At 51.2% G+C, this 17,352-nt stretch overlaps 1 protein-coding gene across 4 annotated transcripts in view; it reads right to left on the reverse strand.

The window, feature by feature from the left end:
• Positions 1 to 76: 76 nt before the first annotated feature.
• Positions 77 to 17,352, reverse strand: part of LSAMP (limbic system associated membrane protein) — a 1,016,243-nt gene continuing 998,967 nt past the window's right edge. For all 4 annotated transcript variants that reach the window (XM_021549182.3, XM_077781239.1, XM_021549181.3 and 1 more), the window contains one exon: positions 77 to 7,381. In XM_021549182.3, coding sequence (XP_021404857.1) covers positions 7,284 to 7,381 — 98 coding nt within the window. In that variant the 3' untranslated portion in view covers positions 77 to 7,283. The remainder of the gene's footprint in view (positions 7,382 to 17,352) is intronic.

A 17,352-nucleotide genomic window follows, 5' to 3' on the forward strand; every position in this document is an offset into this window, starting at 1 on the left:
CTTGCTAGACATCATCAGAGAGGAGACAAGCCAGAGTGTACAAGGAAGGGAGGGGAAATGAAGAAACATTACCTCCTTTTCACGTTTATTTAATTTTTGTATTTTTTTGTATTTTTTTTTAAGATCACAGAAGAGCAGAGCATTCATACATGTAAAGAAACAGAAACGAGATAACAGAAGTTAAATACATTGAGAAAAGAAAAAATAAAAAGCTTCTTTTTTTTTATTCCATCACTGGGTTTTGATCATTTGTTCATTGGGTTGTTTAGTTTTTTTGATTGGCTCTTTTACACACAGACTTGCGCTTTTAAAATTTTCTTTCACAGAGCTACTTTCAAAACCAAAACAATGGCAAAAAATAAAATGGCCATTTTCTCGTTTCGTTAAAGAGAAGTTCAGCTCATGTCTACAGTGCTGGGGAAAAATATATATAAAGATATAGATATATATATATATTTATATGTATATAACACTGTTAATGAGGAGAGTTCTAACCACCCCACCGTGTAGCAAGAAGAAGGGACTGGCCTTCATTCTCAAGGTCTAGAGGATGAATCTTGGCTCCAGCAGGGAAGGTTGAATGATTCTGGGAGGTGGCACCATGGAGGCAAGTTCCTGCTCTGTGCCCCCTCCTCCCTTTCCTGGCACGCACGTGTGCTCCCGCAGGCACAGGCACAGGCACGCACACGCCTTCTCCCGGCTGCAGAGGATGTCAGCCCGGCTGTGCGTGGTGGAGGTGTGGGGATGGACAGTGCTCCCGTAGCTGTGCGCCTGGGGCTGGCGGGCATGTGCGTATGCGCCTGTGTGTGGCTGCATGGCGAGCAAATGGCACAATTCTGGAGAAGGACAGCCCCGCCTGGGATGTGCTCTCCTCGCTGGCTGGCTCCTAGGCAGGCCCTGCTGCTCGTCTCCACCCGTCAGCCCTCTGTTACGAACAGAAACATCCACATGCCTTTCCTCAGGACACGGCTGGAGCCACCGTGGTGTGTGTCACACTGCTTTACTCACCGAGGCCCATTTTACTGCATGGTGAGCATGCCCTGGGAGGCCAGGAGGGAGCTCCTGATGCACCATGAGGACAGGCAGGGAAAGAAGGGCCCACCTGGCATGCAATCTCTGCCCCTTCACCAGCTGCACTGCCCAAGGAGCCCTGCTGCTCATGCAGCCCCCACCCCACCACCTGTGCTGCAGTCATGTCCCCCTGTCACTGCCCCCTCCTTCTCCACTGCCTGGCACTTCTACAAGGCTTGCAGGGCAGTTGCTGTGGCACCAGCTAACCCAAGCCTGCAGCAAGTGAAGGACCCTTTGCTTCCCACCCCCCTGGGCTGATGAGGAGAGCTGTTCTCTCACCCAAGGCCTGCCTTGGCAGGTCTCCTTGCCTCACTCCATCACCTTGGGCCACAGAAGTACAGAGAACCACACCGAGGTACTTTCACCAAGATGAGTTCTGCTCCCCATACAGTGAGTGAACCAACAAGCAAGCACCATATGTTGCCCTAATAAAAGCCAACCATTAGGCAAAATTCTGGGGGTTGTGGGAGCTGCCCAATCACTGTTCTAGCAAGTTACAAGAAGGAAAAGTGGAAGAGGTTTTAGTGGTATGACACAGCTCTTAGTCAGCAAAGTCATGCAATTAAAAAAAATCATCTTCTGGGCATCCCACTGGAAATGAAGCCACTCTAAGATTAGCGCTGAGAGGCCATGGTCTCCTCACTGGTGAACCTGAGAGTTCTGCACATGGATGATGGACAGCACTCATCCCTACCCTTTTCCACTGGCATCACATTTTGGAAATTACCATCCAGCTTCTCCATCACTTCCCTGGCTCAAGTTTTGCTCTTCCCACAGGACAGTTTGCTCCCAGCATCCCTAACTCAAGAAGTTTTGTGTCCTTGAGTCAGAGAAGCAGTTAGATTGTGCACCATCAGGAGAGAGAGAGAGAGAGAGAGAGAGAGAGAAAGAGAGCTGCTCACCCCCCTGGCACCTCCTGTGCCATACTGTCTTGGTCAGCCATCCCCCATGTCAGTTGCTACATCACATCAAGCACCATGATGATTTGTGCTGCAGGTCAGTGTGCTTGGAGGAGAGGAAGGAGAGGTGTGAGGGGTTGGGAGGAGAGGAGGTGTTTCCCTGTGCCCACAGATGCCCTCACCAGGGAATGGTAAAGTGATGAAACACTGCACAAAAGCTGAGCTGAAATATCATCTGCTGGTGGGTCTGTGAAGGATTCTAGCATAACTCCAACTTCCCAGATCCTCTTGTTTCATCAGGACTTTCTGCTGCTCCCCCAAATTCCTTCCAGATGTGTAGCTTCCACTCAGCCTGGAGACCACATGGCTTTTGATGGTGGCTTTATCCATGCTGTGTGCCTGGACTTTCAGAACAGGGTTGCTCAGACAATTGGCCTGGGGGCATGGTCTGGATGCACCTAGAGCTAAGAAGAGCTGGTGGGGCTTGGTTGTTCTTTGACCAACAGTGGGGCAAGCAGCAGTGTACAGGTGATTTGCCCAAGTGGTGAACAGTCAGTGGTGTGAGAAAGATGTGCAGACAAAGACTAACTCTTGACACAATGCATGTCACCAATGAGATCTCCATGAATGGCACGTCCACATGCACTCGGGGCTAGCGTGGGGCGACACAACTTCACTGGTGAAGGAAGCGGGTACGGGGCAGGAGGAAAGGGTGCATCACTGAGCAACGAGCTCACAAGTGCGGGGCTGCAAACAAACAGAAATGAACACAACTGCCAAGGTACAGGTGTCGGTCGGCTGGAGCATCCCACATCACTCTTCCCAGCCGTTCAGAGACAGGCGTTTGCTTCGTTTTCCATCTCACCAGGCACACGCTCCAAGCAACATGCTACAATCGTACATGGAGTTCATGTGGCTTGGGGTGGCTGCATTTCCCCTGTCCAGTTCCTTCCAGAAAGACTTGCCTTCACCCCTCCTCTCGGTCATCCGAAAAGGGTTAGAAATCTGCTAGCAATTATGGGGCCATATATGAAATCTACATTTTTGTTCCTCTGCTTTGACATTACCAGACATCTCATGTAACTCTTGTAATATTTACAAACCAGTAGAAGAAATACAATTTTTTTGTCCATTTTGTTCATATCTTTTTATAACACTAAATGTTAAATCTCCATCAATCAAACACAATTACACTGACAAGCTCAAGGAACTGGTGTCCCATTCCAAACACCCACCTTCCCTGGTCCCCAATCAGCTGAGAGGCAGCAGGAAGCAAGAACACAGCTTTTTGGGAGGTGATGAGAAAGATAGCAATGCAAATGGGGAAGAGAGATGATGAGGAGAAAGAGTTTCAGAGAGAAGGGCCTGAGACACAAGAAAAGCCATTGCAACATCTCCGTCAGAGGATGGAGCAGAGGAAGAATAGTAAAAAGCATTAGACCTTGCCTGTGTTTCCTGTATTTATCTGGGATCACCTCTGAACAGGTGCTTTGAGCAGTCTCTCAAAGTTCAGGAGAAACGGGGATTTTTACAGCACCCTGTGAAGCACACTGCAGCTCACAGGATCAAACATTTTCTTGGAGAAACTCAAACTCCAACCTACCCACAATTTCCCTAGGAAAAGACATTGCCAGGAGCGGGGTTCCCAGCACTTCTGCAGACAACAGGCATACTTGGTGTTGGTGAATTTTCTCAGAGAGGTCTGCAATTAACTGGCTTTCACCCTATTTCACAGCCATGCAACAGAGACAAAGATCTGCTCAGGGCCTGCAGGAAAGACCAGATCCCACCACAGGAGCTGGGGCCATTTCCCCCACTAATGGGCAGATGGTTTCAAAAAATGTGTGTCCTGCTTTTAGTGACTTATCTCCATTTTAACCATATGCCTTGACATCTAAAAAAAATCCCCTCAAAATTCCTTTGAACCAAAACAGACTAAAACAGACATAAGATAATGAAGTGCCAGGACTTGATGACCACCACCACACCGCAGGGTTCTGATGTGTGTGACCCCACTGCCTAGGAGTGACCCCACGGTGACAAAAACACATGCAGAGAACAGGTGCTACCATAGCAACCGGGTTGACATCAAAGAACCTAAAGTGGGCTTGACTCAGCCCTTAGGAGCAGCCTGTCACAGCAGGACACTGCAGGCTGCCCACGTTTTTCAACAAATAAATCCTGTGGCAATAAATCCAGGCATAGGTACAGCCCTGAGAAAGAGCTCTGTGGTGTTTCTCCTCATGCCAGTGTGCAGGAAAGGGTGCAGCTCCCAGACCTGGCTCATGGAACCTGGATAAGCTCAGCACCATACCATGGGAAAGAGGAGGCCTGCTGCGGCAGAAAATCTGGACTTGTTATTAAGACTCTGAATTCAATGACACTCCTGAAAGTCAGGCACGAGGTCTGGCATGTCTGAGTGCTCTGAAGGATGCAGGGCATTTTTTTTGTGGGCTGACACACACCAGACTCCAAAGGAAATGCCCAAGTCCCACCAATGACTGCCTTATTTTGGAGGAAGGGAGCCATCCCTGGATGTCTTGGATGGATTTCAAACACCAGCTGCCCACTTGCAACTTGCAGGTATGGCTTTGGAGTCTGGAGAATCGTAAACAACCACCATCCAACCCTGCAATGCCCAAACTTCAGCCTCTCATGTGCCTCTTTAATGAATTTCCTTGCACTTCTGGCTGCCTGGAAGGAGCCCTTGACTGCCTGCTTAATTGCCTGCCTGCTCTCTTGGAAGGGCTGAGCTCAGCAGCGCTGGCAGTGCTGCAGCACAAGGCAGCAGCCTCGCCGGACTGTGCCCCACCCAAGCAAAGGTGGAGACGGGCTCGCAGGCAGAAATTCCCACTTTCCTTCCCGGCAGGGGACCACCTGGTGGGTATCCCCTCCCGCAAACTGCAAGGCCAAGCTGTTTCCCCCTTGCCTGCATGTGGGCATGGCTGCCAAGTGTGCTGCCACTGCCCCAGTGCCCAGGGCAAAGACAGAGGAGCAACCTGGCTGCTCGAAAGCTGAGTGGCTGAGCACCTGTAAAACACTCTGCTGTCCTGGGATGGTCACTAGACTTCACTGGGCTAAATCAAGCTCTCCCCTGCACACCTCTCTCTCCAACAAAGGCCCACCTGATAAACCCTGTGTTTTATCATCTTTGCTGCTGGTGGATTTTATGGCTCGTGACAGGCCAGGGGACACAGGAGTCTTCTCTCCACTGCCCCGACCAACACACAGGCACTGCAGCCCCTGCTCACTCTGGCTCTTGCAGCAGACCTTGTGCTGGTGTGGCAAATTCCAGCCACCACCCAGCATTTTCTCAGTCCTGTTTCTCACAGCTTTTTCTCGCCTCCCCATTTGGAACCACTAAAACCTCTCCTGTTGGCACCTCTGTGTGTGATTCTGCCACGTGGGAAGTGTGGGGCACTTTCCAGCAAGACCAGCACCCTTGAGATAAGAGAAGAGCAGGGGAAATTGTGCCACCCACTTCTTCACTGCATCATTTTAAGCTGATTCTTTGTAAGCCCAGGATTTTGGACCTGATATTTGTTTTATTTCTTATATTCGCAGGTCCTGGATATTTTCTGATCCAATTTCTTTCAAATGTGGAATTTCCAGTGAGTTTTGTAATAGCAGTGGTATACAGCACACACACATGCACACACACACACACTCACCCTTACACAGCCTACATTTCCTTTTATACCGGGGAGGACAGTAAGAACAAAACCAACAAAGCAACAAAAAAGGGTATTGGCTCTATTTTTGCATGTCTACCAAAATGGTTAGGAATGACCAGATTGTGGTTTTCATGTTGAGGTATCGTTCCTTTGTACACTGTACCTAAAAGGAATGGCTGCTTGGTGACATCCAAGGTCTCATCACTCACATCCCACCGGCCCAGCCTCCCATCCCCAGGAGGAATGGTGACTGCACTCTTCAGTCCATAGTGTTGTAGGCCAGTCCTGGTTTCTTCTGCTTGCTTGGACAATTGCACATGAGTGCACACCCCCATGTGTGTGTCCAAGCACTCATGCATAGCAAGAGCTGGTACTTGGAGGCTGAGAGCCAAACAGGTTGGAAGTAGGAGAGGAGAAAAAGCTTAGACAACGGTGCAGACTGACTCTTGCAAGCAAGGTGGCCAGAAGACAAAAAGCCAGTGAGGACACAGGAGAGGGGACAAAATGTGAACCTGTTTTGTAGCTGCCCCTCTCTCCTCACCCCTCTTCTCTGCCTAAGTAATCTCTCTGCATCTTGTCTCACACTTACAAGGCAGGACATTATCTACAACAGGATGAGTGTAAGTACACATGGACTGTTCATTTTGCATGCTTAGAGAGAGCAAGAGAAAGAAAGAAAGAGTGAAGACGGAGCAAGAGCCACACATGCATGCACGCACGCACACAGGCATACACAGGAGAAAGAGAAAGACACCTGGTTGAATTGAGAGGGGGGGAAAGGAAGAGTATTTTAAAAGGAAAAAAAGAAAAGTAGGCTTTCAGTGGAGTTGACACAGCTTTAGATTAGGCCTGAGGGGGTGATGTTGCATGAAGGAGGGGACAGGAAAGAAGGTGTTTAGCAAGGGCTGGGTGCACATGAGTGCAGGGTGAAGTGAAGACAGGAAGGAGTTCTTCACAGGACACCAGTGTGCAGAGAGAGCTTCAGGTGACTTGCTCTGGTTTGTGGCTACTTTTTTTTCTTTTCTCCGTTTTTTTTTTTTTTTTTTTTTTTTTTTTTTTTAATTTGTTCTTAAAAGTATGAACTGGTCGAGCATTAGCTCACAAAAATGACCCAGGGCATCCAAAAAGTTAAATGGCTATAGACACCGAAGCAAAGACCTCTTTCTGCAAAAGAAAGAAAGAGGAGGAAGGAAGGAAAGTGAGGGAGTATGGAAAAGAGGAAGGAGGAGAGAAAAGAAAAGGGATCTTCTTTTTGATTGGCTTTGCAGGTTTTGTTGGATTGTTTGCATTGCAGCATCCTCTGGCTACACGATCCTTGCTGGTGCCCCATTCTCTCCCTCGCTTCGTGTTGCCTCCTAGGCAGTCGATGACTTGACAGCAGGCTTTTCAGGTTTTGGATTAAATGTTGCTGAGTCTTCTTTGCTGTAATTTTTCCTCTCCCCCCTCTTCGCTTCTGAACACACAAAAGTTGTGAAAGAAACAGTCGTCTCTCTCTCTCCCCCCCCCCTTTTTTCTCTCTCCCCTCTCTTCGCTCTGTCTCCTGTATAACGCGTTTTGTTTTGTGTGTTGTTGTTGTTGTTGTTGTCGTGTTGTTTTTTTTTAATTATTATTAATATTATTATTTTAATTCTGATTTGTATTAACATTTGCTGAGTAGGCAAAGCAGGGATGCTGCCAGAAGCCACAGTGGGACGGCCAAACTCATGGAGCCGTTGTCTACTCTCCCTGTGCCGGGTCCTGCAGGGTGCGAGAAGGGAGAGAAAAGAAGACAAGATTACACGAGGCTGGGTGAGATGGGGGCGACACAGGAACACAGCGCTTCAGACCCAGGCTGCTCCTGCAGTGGTGGATTTGGACTGCAGGGCACAGCCGCCTTCCCACCTTGGTGAGCTCCCTCCAGCCCAGCTCCAGGCTGCTGCTGCCTGCTCATCACCATCCTCCTTCCCTCAGCCCAACATTCCAGTGGCATGTGGCTCTCTAAACAGCACCCACACTGGAGGAACATGCCTGGAGCAAGCGGGAAGGCTCAACCCTGGCTGCTGACCACATCCCAGCCCTTGCTGTGCCTCCAGCTGGGAGCTGTTGGCCTTCTAGTGCAGGGATATGGTTCACACCTTTGCAGATGGTCACCACCCCCACACCTGCCCGCTCTGCCGCTTTCCCAGTGGTGGCCCTGAGATGCCAGGACTCTTTGTAATTCTGCGCAGTGGCTGGTACCTGTCTGCAGGCTCCACGGGAGCTGATTCATCACCGTGATCTGATCAATAAAACACGGGCCCAACCAGCAGACACGTCCCCTCCCTCCCAGGGCTGCCCTGGAATTATTTGTTTCTGAATCGGGGTGGAGGAAGGCTTCGCTGTGGCACTTACAGCCCCATGGCATGACACCTATGGGGTGAAGGTGCAGGGTATGACGGGGAGGTTGATTTTTCATGAGGGTGGGAAATGAAGTTGCACGTGTGTGCATGCGCATCTGCCGGCTCCGTCAGAGGGGGCAGGGAGAAGCGCGCTGCTGCAGCAACAAATAATGCAGCCTCGCTCCGGGAATATTAAGCGCTAGCACTCCTGACATCTTCTCATTCATCCTCTCGTTTATGGGCTCCCTTTTCTGGATGGTTTTAACGGCAGTGATGCTGTTTTAAACTCACCCTGCAATCCCAAGCCTCGGCAGCCTTTTCTTTATTTCTGGTCAGGGAGGTGTATGTGGCTGTGGGTCTGTAAATGCAGGCTCCCCATGCATATGTACACAAAGTGCTCATGTACGCATGCATGCATGTGCATGTACGTGTGCATTTGTATGTGTATGTGCCTCTAAGATGCTGGAGTGTGGAGATGGAGGTGAGGTTTTATGTTGGAACTGATCCTGCTGTGGAAGAAAGAAGTCATGCTTACTACCAAAAAAAGCTGTTTCTTATGGCAGAGGGGAGCCAAAAAAAAAAAAAAAAGGCCCTGTTCAGGAGAGCTCCTTGAGACTGAAGTACAACTGCTCCCTCACAACCTGCAAGGTGAAGAGCCCTGCTTCCTGGGTGGAGCACAGGTGCCACAGGCTTGCTCAGCAGCACAGTCACTATTAAACTCAAGTTGCTGACTAAGAGGCAGCAAATCCAAGAGGGATATCTCCAGAATCCCTCAAATTCCGTTGTACTTCCATTTGTCTGATTTCTTCCTAAGGTAGATGACTAGAGTAGCTGTTTGTGCCCCAGTTCTATTCTTTCATTATTAAGTAAGTATGTGCTGATTTGTGTGGAAAAATTATGCTCCATCTATGGCTTCTTTTTTTTCAGTTAGTCCACTTGCATCTTTTGTGTCTTGTCACACAAATCCTACAACACTGTGTTTTTTTCACTTGTTTTATTTCCTTCCCTAAACTCAGGAACAAGTTTGAGTTCAGCTACTACCCCTACCTCACCAATGTTTCAGAAAAAGTATCTCTCACAGTCAAATAATGGTGTGGTGGCTGTTTGTGACCTTTTGCATCCCTTTTTGGCACAAAATATGACTCCTCTGGCCCAGCAAATAAACAAGAGTACACCAGGCAAGGTGTGTTTGTTGCCCACAAAAAAAATTCAGCCACCACATTTTTAATATCTGGCTTAAATAATATGGACATGTACATATCATACTCATGACAACCATTCCTCCTCTTTGCCATTTTCCTAGGGCATCCATACAACCAGAGCAAGAGCATTTGCACCAATGGTGGCAAGCACTGCACACCCAGCAGAGCAGAGGCAAGGGGACATTTAGCCTTGTCTGGGTAGTGCTGCCTTAATGCATCTACATGCACAGATCGGGGTTTGTGAGCTTGGTGGGGACTGGGGGCAGGGACATGGTGTGGTGTGGTGAAGAGATGAGCCTCTGCAATATCCATGTATAAGAAAAGACACACAAAGACATATGGTGTGATGGAGAACTTGGGAGAGGGTCACACCAGCTTCTGCTTGAGTTTGAGGGCTTTTGAAAAGCCAAAACTCCCATCTCTAGAGATGAAAAATGATACATGTTCTTGTGGCTCCCTGTGTGTCCCAGTCAGATGGCTGCAGAAACCTTCCATGTGCAGTCCTGCTCGTATTCTGTGCTACACCACAGGCTAAGACCAGCAGCTGTTCTCACCAGCAGGCCACGCAGATTTTGGGCACTGTGTTAGGCTGACTGGGAACACTGGGATCCAGTGTGGCCTCTGCACATAACCCTGGGGGCCACATGGAATCTGGGTTTTAGAGCACATAGAGTACACGCCGTGGGTGCTACATTTACTGTCACAAGCACTGTAAAAATGTGGGGAGGTTATAATTCCATCACAAAATAATGTTTTGGAGGACAACAGCTGTTCAAGTGCAATAAGAAAGAGTGTGAAAGTGCTAGAAGAAAATAAAATGCTTGTCTTTGAGCGAGATTTTCTGCAGGAAGTAGCATCCATTTTCAATTCATTCTATCGCTGTCACCCTTCCCTCCCAGGCACACCTCAGGCTGTGCCAGCCCATGTTTGCATGATGACTTCTTCATGTGTATGCACGAACAGCTGCTGCTGTGGGCTGTGCACGACTCTACCGCTCCCCACAGCTCCACGGGTGAGCGCCCACGCTGGGGGGACAGTGCCAGCCCCACAGCGGGCACGGTGTGCTGCTGAACCCGCACACCTGCACACTGCCCTCCCCGAGCGTGCCCATCCCCAGGCTGCTGCACGGCGGGACCTGCACATGTGGTCAGGCATGCGTGGGCACGGCTCCCCTGGTGGGCACGGCTCCCCAAGGTGTGCACATGCACACCGCAGCCCCCAGCCTTCGAGCGCACAGACTGCCCACAATCCCCCATCCCTGCAGCCCCCGGCGTACAGACCCCTCGCAAACCCCCTGCCCTGTAGCCCTCTCGCCGTCCCCGAACATCCCCTCGGCGTCCCGGTTCCAAAACCCCCATGTCATAGCCCCCCTCGCCATCCCGTACATCCCCTGCCCATCCCGGTCCTTTCGCTCCCGTGTCACATCCCCTGCCCATCCCGGGTGTCACATCCTCTGCCCATCCCGGGTGTCACATCCCCTGCCCATCCCGGGTGTCACATCCTCTGCCCACCCCGGGTGTCACATCCCCTGCCCATCCCGGGTACCACATCCTCTGCCCATCCCGGGTGTCACATCCCCTGCCCATCCCGGGTGTCACATCCCCTGCCCATCCCGGGTGTCACATCCTCTGCCCATCCCGGGTGCCACATCCCCTGCCCATCCCGGGTGTCATCCTCTGCCCATCCCGGGCCCGCAGCAGCACGGGGCCAGCCCGCGGTCTCCGGCGCCCTCTGGCGGCCGCGGCGCGGAGCTGCCCCCGCCGGTGGAGCCCGCAGGAAGCCCATCACGGAACACCCCCGGCTGCCCATCCCTGCTCCCTGTCCGCTGCCACCGGGAGCTTCGGGGCTGTCCCTGCGGTCTCCCGCTTCGCTGACCTTGAGCCTGTGCTCTGGGAGTTTGCTATAATATCCCGAGCTGTTCATCCCCGCCACCCCGCCCCGGCAATTGAGCAGCACTGTCAAGTCCGTGACCACACAACAGCTTTGAAGGGGAGGAAATTTGGTTTCTGATGCTGATGAGCTAATATGAATATCTGGCAGCATTTCACAGCTAAACCCTAAGGGACCCCAGACCCTAAATGCTGACCGAGTCAGATCCCATTAAGCAAATCAAGAAGGAGCAGACTGAAAACTGTCAAGGGCAGAACAACTGCACTGCTATTCCTTGCTCCAAATGCGAGATATTTGGATACCTGGTGCAGGGGCAGCTGGAGCTCTGCCATGGTGCCTAACTGTGCTGCAACAGCCTCATGGGACACAGCATCCTGTGTTTCCACAGCTTTATTTGTGCCACACGTTCAGGCTGGGTGATCTGCATTGGTGCCATGCCACAAGGTAGCCTTGGCCAAGTTTTACAGAGCTGTAGTTCTCACATGGCTGAAGGGGACCATGTGCAGCCCCCATCCAACCCCTCTCCCCAAGGCAGTGTAACTGTAGCTGCATCCTTAAATTTAACGATGGGAAAAACAGAGCCATGCCATGGTGGCCTCACTGCTCCTGCCCACCTGCCTGTGTGCAACAGCCCAGAACAACAGCCTGGCACAGAGAGGCTCCAGGAAACCCCCTAATGCTTCTGGGAGAGTTTCCACATAGTTCTGAGTGAAGATGCAGAAGGGGTGGCAAGGCCCTTCAGTTTGGGACATCAGTAATTTCACCTAGTGCCTAACACTCCTGCAGGCAAACCATTCCACGCAGCATGGGGCAGAAGAGTTGCTGCATCTGCACCCCACGTGCAGAGGGCTGCCAGCCAGCCAACCTAGCCAAGATTTCACTAGAGAGGACGTGGGGTGTGTGCTACTGCACCAGGCTTGGCGTGGGATAGCTGCAATGCTTGTGTGTGTGATGCTTCAAGAACTGCTCCTCCTGCCATTAAGAGTGTAGGAAAAGACACAGCAAGAAGAATGGGGGACTTGGATTAGATGGAAAAGGAAGATGAGAAAAGCAGGGTGCTGCTTACATTCAGAGCAAACCACAGCCAGATTGCAAAGCCAAGAGCTGCTCTCATCCTCAAAAACAGCCTGAGGAACACACCACAAGGAAAGCCCTTTGCTGGGTCAGTCCAAGAGACTTGTCTAACCTTCAGTGCTGTCCTCTGTGGGGGCCAGCCAGGAGCATGTGGCCAGCATGGCATCATACTGGCCTACCTCAGCTGCATCAATTTGGGATTTATTTCTTCTTCTGTGTACTTATCTGGTCACTTCTAGACTGCCTGGAGACTTCCATATCCACAGCCTCCCTCAGCTCTTGAAGAAGCACAGCAGCAGTCAGCTGCCAGCGATGACATTGTGGCCCCGTATTAAATATGGGTGCTGTGTTCTGTGACTTTAGGACCTTGGCATTAATACGTGGCCTGGCATGTCACCTGCTATTAGTTGCTACCTGAACTGGTTAGATTAAAACTGTCTTAGTCACTCCTTGCTCTGCAGCCTCCTCTGCTCATTAAGGGAGAGCCAGGCTAAGGAAACTACTCAGTGTGGGAAGAATTAGCTGTGGAGTGTTCAGATCTTCCCAGGAAAGGGAGAAATTAGATTTTTTTTTTATCATGAAAACTTGCAACATATCCTGTTTCTGCAGCAGCATCTGAGGTTGGAAGGCTGGCCTTGCACTGGCCTTGCCTCATGGCTTGTGAAAACTATAGTGCCCACTGGGGCTTGGGGGCTGCATAAGGCAGTGAAAAATACCTAAGGGCATCTGGGCAGAGGCATGGGAAAAGGCTGCTATGATAAGAGATATAGGAAGGGGGTAATGTGGACTGAGGTGACAGATGAACCTTGCACTTGTACCAATGCTGGGCTACAGCACAGGCAATGATACCAGGTAATACTGGTAATATTGGAATGCTCAGCTGAAATGGTAATACTGGAATGTTCAGCTGAAATGGTAATACTGGAATGCTCGGCTCATGACATGGAAGAGGGCAAAGGAAGGAGAGGTCAGCCAGGATGGGGAAATGGATGATGTATGTTACTTAAGCACAAAGGTTAGGTAAGTAATGAGAACAGGTCCTGGGGAAAGGGGAAATAAAGAGAAGAAATTAGGTCCTGACCAGGCAGAGGAGAGCAAGGATGAGCGAGACAGGTAGAGGGAAATGATGATGCTTATGGGAAGAGGGCATCAGTACCAGGACTGCAAAGGCGGGCAGCCAGTACAGCCTGGGCTCAGAACTGCAGGGGGAAAAGCGGGGCTTCCAGCAGAGCTGTTCGGGCCTGGCCGCGGCGCCCGGAGGAGCAGGTGCGAAAAGCGGCAGCAAGCGAAGGTGTGCGGCCAGGGCCGGGGCCTCCTGCCGGGGAACAGCGCTCGTACTCCCCGAGTCTGTCACCGTCCCTCGGCCGGCCCGGCCCCTCCGTCCCCGCCGCCCAAGCGCCGCTCCTTCCCCGCGAGGTGGCAGCGAAGGACGCCAAACCCGCCTGGCCACCCCGGCAGCCTGCGGGCCGGAATGGCACGGGGAGCGCTGGGAATAAATATCAGCCGGGGCTGGGCGGCTCTGCACGCCCGCCCGGGACAGCCCCGGTCCCGCCCGGACAGCCCCGGTCCCGCCCGAGACAGCCCCGGTCCCGCCCGGACAGCCCCGGTCCCGCCCGGGACAGCCCCGGTGCCGCCGGGACAGCCCCGGTCCCGCCCGGACAGCCCCGGTCCCGCCCGGACAGCCCCGGTCCCGCCGGGACAGCCCCGGTCCCGCCCGGACAGCCCCGGTCCCGCCCGGGACAGCCCCGGTGCCGCCGGGACAGCCCCGGTGCCGCCCGGACAGCCCCGGTCCCGCCCGGACAGCCCCGGTCCCGCCGGGACAGCCCCGGTCCCGCCCGGACAGCCCCGGTGCCGCCCGGACAGCCCCGGTCCCGCCCGGGACAGCCCCGGTGCCGCCGGGACAGCCCCGGTCCCGCCCGGACAGCCCCGGTCCCGCCCGGACAGCCCCGGTCCCGCCCGGGACAGCCCCGGTGCCGCCGGGACAGCCCCGGTGCCGCCGGGACAGCCCCGGTGCCGCCGGGACAGCCCCGGTCCCGCCCGGGACAGCCCCGGTGCCGCCGGGACAGCCCCGGTCCCGCCGGGACAGCCCCGGTCCCGCCCGGACAGCCCCGGTCCCGCCCGGGACAGCCCCGGTCCCGCCCGGGACAGCCCCGGTCCCGCCCGGACAGCCCCGGTCCCGCCCGGGACAGCCCCGGTCCCGCCCGGCACCGGGCACGGTGCCCGCTGCCGCTCCGAGCCGCCGCCGGCAGCCAGCCGCGCACCGCCGCACGCATTGGCAGGGAATCTGCTCCCGCCAGCCCGCATCTTTCCACAGCCACTACAGCTGCACCCTCGGCAGAACCTCTTTGGAAGACACATAAAAAGCAGGATATCTACCTGACAGTAAAAGGGTTTTGAAATCATGGGGGTTTAGGGTTAACAGGAAAATAAGCTTAGTACGCCCTGGAAAAATAAATACCTTAAGCACATGAGGAACTAGTACTTGCTAGAACTGCACCTGTGTAGCTAGTACATGATAAACGATATAATTGTTAGATGTGATGATTGTAATTAAATATAATTACTGTTTAATCATAAGAATAATCATGAGAAACTGTGGTCAGGGACCTAAGAAAGACCACAAGAAACTCATGTCAATGTATACAATAGAACAATATGTTTAATAATTAATATGTAAGTTATATGACGAAAGAATATAAAATGCTTTCAGCTCGAAAGCCATGGCGGAGTCAGATTTGGGTCTGTACCCCTGACTCCCAGAGCTCTTAATAAAAGCACCTGCATATAATCATATCCTGTGATTATGTGTGTTTCTGAACGCTAACATACCCACTACAGCAGCAGAAACCAAGGGTGCAGGGAGTGATGGTGAAGTCTGCAACCCACTCTACTTATTCCACTTATGATGGGCCCCCAGCATGAAAATGGACCTGTTGCTGTCCAGAAAAAAGCCATGAAGATTCTCAGAGGGCTGGAGCACCTCTTCTATGAAGAGAGGCAGAGAGGCTGAGAGAGTCAGAGTTGTTCAGCCTTGAGAAGAGAAGGCTCCATGAGACCTCACCATGGTCTTCCAGTACCTAAAAAAGGGGCTGACAAGAGCTGGAGAAGGGCTTTTTGTAAGGGTGTGTAGTGATAGGACAAGGGATAATGGTCTTACGTTGAAAGAGGGTAGATTTAGATTGTATATAAGGAAGAAATTCTTCACTATGAGAGTAGTGAGGCATTCACAGAATCTGTGAATATCCCCTCCCTGGAAATGTTCAGTGCTGGATTGAATGGGATTTGAGCAACCTGGTGTGGGAATCCAGGGCTTCCCTCTGGCTGCCCTGGAAGGCCTGGGACCCTGGCAGGGGGTCAGGAACCCCCCTGTACAGAGCCCCCAGAGACACTGACTCTGATCTCTGTCCATGGAAAAGAGTTTTCAATCTTACAGGATGAATTACAAGCTCTGAGTGTTTGATATAAGTAATAATTAAGTGTGGCACAGTGCAAAAGTAAAATTTTAGGATTCTAGATTAGAGGTCTAAAAGGGACAAGATGGAGGAAATTGGGTGTGTCTTGTCCTTTTTCTCCTTCTTCATGCCCTCCATGTTTCACTGTAGTGTTGGCATTTTTCTATTGGTTTAAGCTGGGGACACACTGTTCAACGTAGGTGACAGATATTGGCACATTATTGTAAATACAGCACAGGTAGTTTCTGGTATATAATGTTTGTAACATTCCACTGAGGGCAGAGCCCCACACGCTGCCCTGCAGGACAGACCTGCGGCAGGGCAGCAGAACATGTTAGAGATAAACAGAATAAACAACCTTGAAAACCAGCACAGATGAATTATGGATTCTTCTTTGACAATGGGGCAGAAAGACAGAGACTTTTTACAATCTCAGAATCATCAATACCACAGATTCCGACACCTGGTCTAGTGGAAGGTGCCTTGCCCATAGCAGGGGATTTGAAACTAGATGGTCTTTAAGGTCCCTTCCAATCCAAGCCATTCTATTATTCTACTTCCCCCACACAGGTATGCCCCCTTTGTCTCTCCACGCCCTCCAGTGTGGCAGGCACATTCTTCTCTCTTTCAGGATTTTTCATAGAGGAGCACAGAGGAAAGAAAGAGAAAACAATTCCTATTTCTGCTCCTTGTTTTTCCTATGTGAAATGTGTTTGGAGAATTGTTTACCTAGGGTGATTACTTGATTAGATTCTGGTGAGGATTGTTTGAGCCTGAATGCCAATCCAATCCACCTGTGTCTGGACTCTTGAGAGAGGGTCACAAGTTGTGAGTTAGATATAGTAGTTAGAAAAAGTAGGTAAGTAGTTTTAGTTTCTTCTTTAAATAATATATTAATATATTAATAGTATATTAAATAGTATATTTAGTTTCTTCTTTAAATAGTATATTTTAGTATAGGTATGATAAAGAAATCATTCAGCCTTCTGAACTATAATCAGACATCATAATTTCTTCCCACTGGGTTCACCTGCATTTACAATACTCCAGCTTCTTTTTGTAACACCAGCAGCACTCTTGAAGGGTTCCATTAGAGAGGGGGATGGAGGCTGTGCCATGACACATGAGCCTTGCTCAAGAGGCAAATGAGTGCAGATGTGTAAGTGAACCCACATGTTCACCAGAGGCATGCCTCCAAATATGTGCACCATAATCACCAGCAGAAACTGAACCCGTTACTTTCGAGATTCCCAGCACAGATCCTTAAAAAGGATCATTTGAGATGCAAGCAGAGAGCAGATACATTCCTAAAGGAAAAAAATCATCCACCCATCTATATGTTTCACATCCAGATTTGCCAGTCTCATCATCTGAGTAAACTAAAATGCAGGTGCCAGTTTTTCTCTTATTTACATTAACAAAACCCCAGAGCTTGACATATCTGCAGTTTGTTGATGGAAGAGGGCCTACAAAGAAGGTTCGAAGGGCATCAGAGAGCTCCTGGCTCTTGATCTGCTTTGGGGAATCTGCCCTGGGGATCCTGCCAGGGAGTGCAAGGTAAAATCTGGTGTTAGAGGGTAATTGGTCCACATGAGTTTCTGAATGGAAGAGAAGCCAGAAAACAGCATGGGATGGGCTTGGGGAACATGTCTGTGCTGGGAAGGAAGGAGTGATGACAAACTAAGTATAGCCAGCCTGCTGTTTTTCCAGGTGCTGTCCACTCTGAGACACTC

This window comes from Lonchura striata, chromosome 2 (assembly GCF_046129695.1).
Source record: "Lonchura striata isolate bLonStr1 chromosome 2, bLonStr1.mat, whole genome shotgun sequence".
NCBI lineage: Eukaryota > Metazoa > Chordata > Aves > Passeriformes > Estrildidae > Lonchura > Lonchura striata.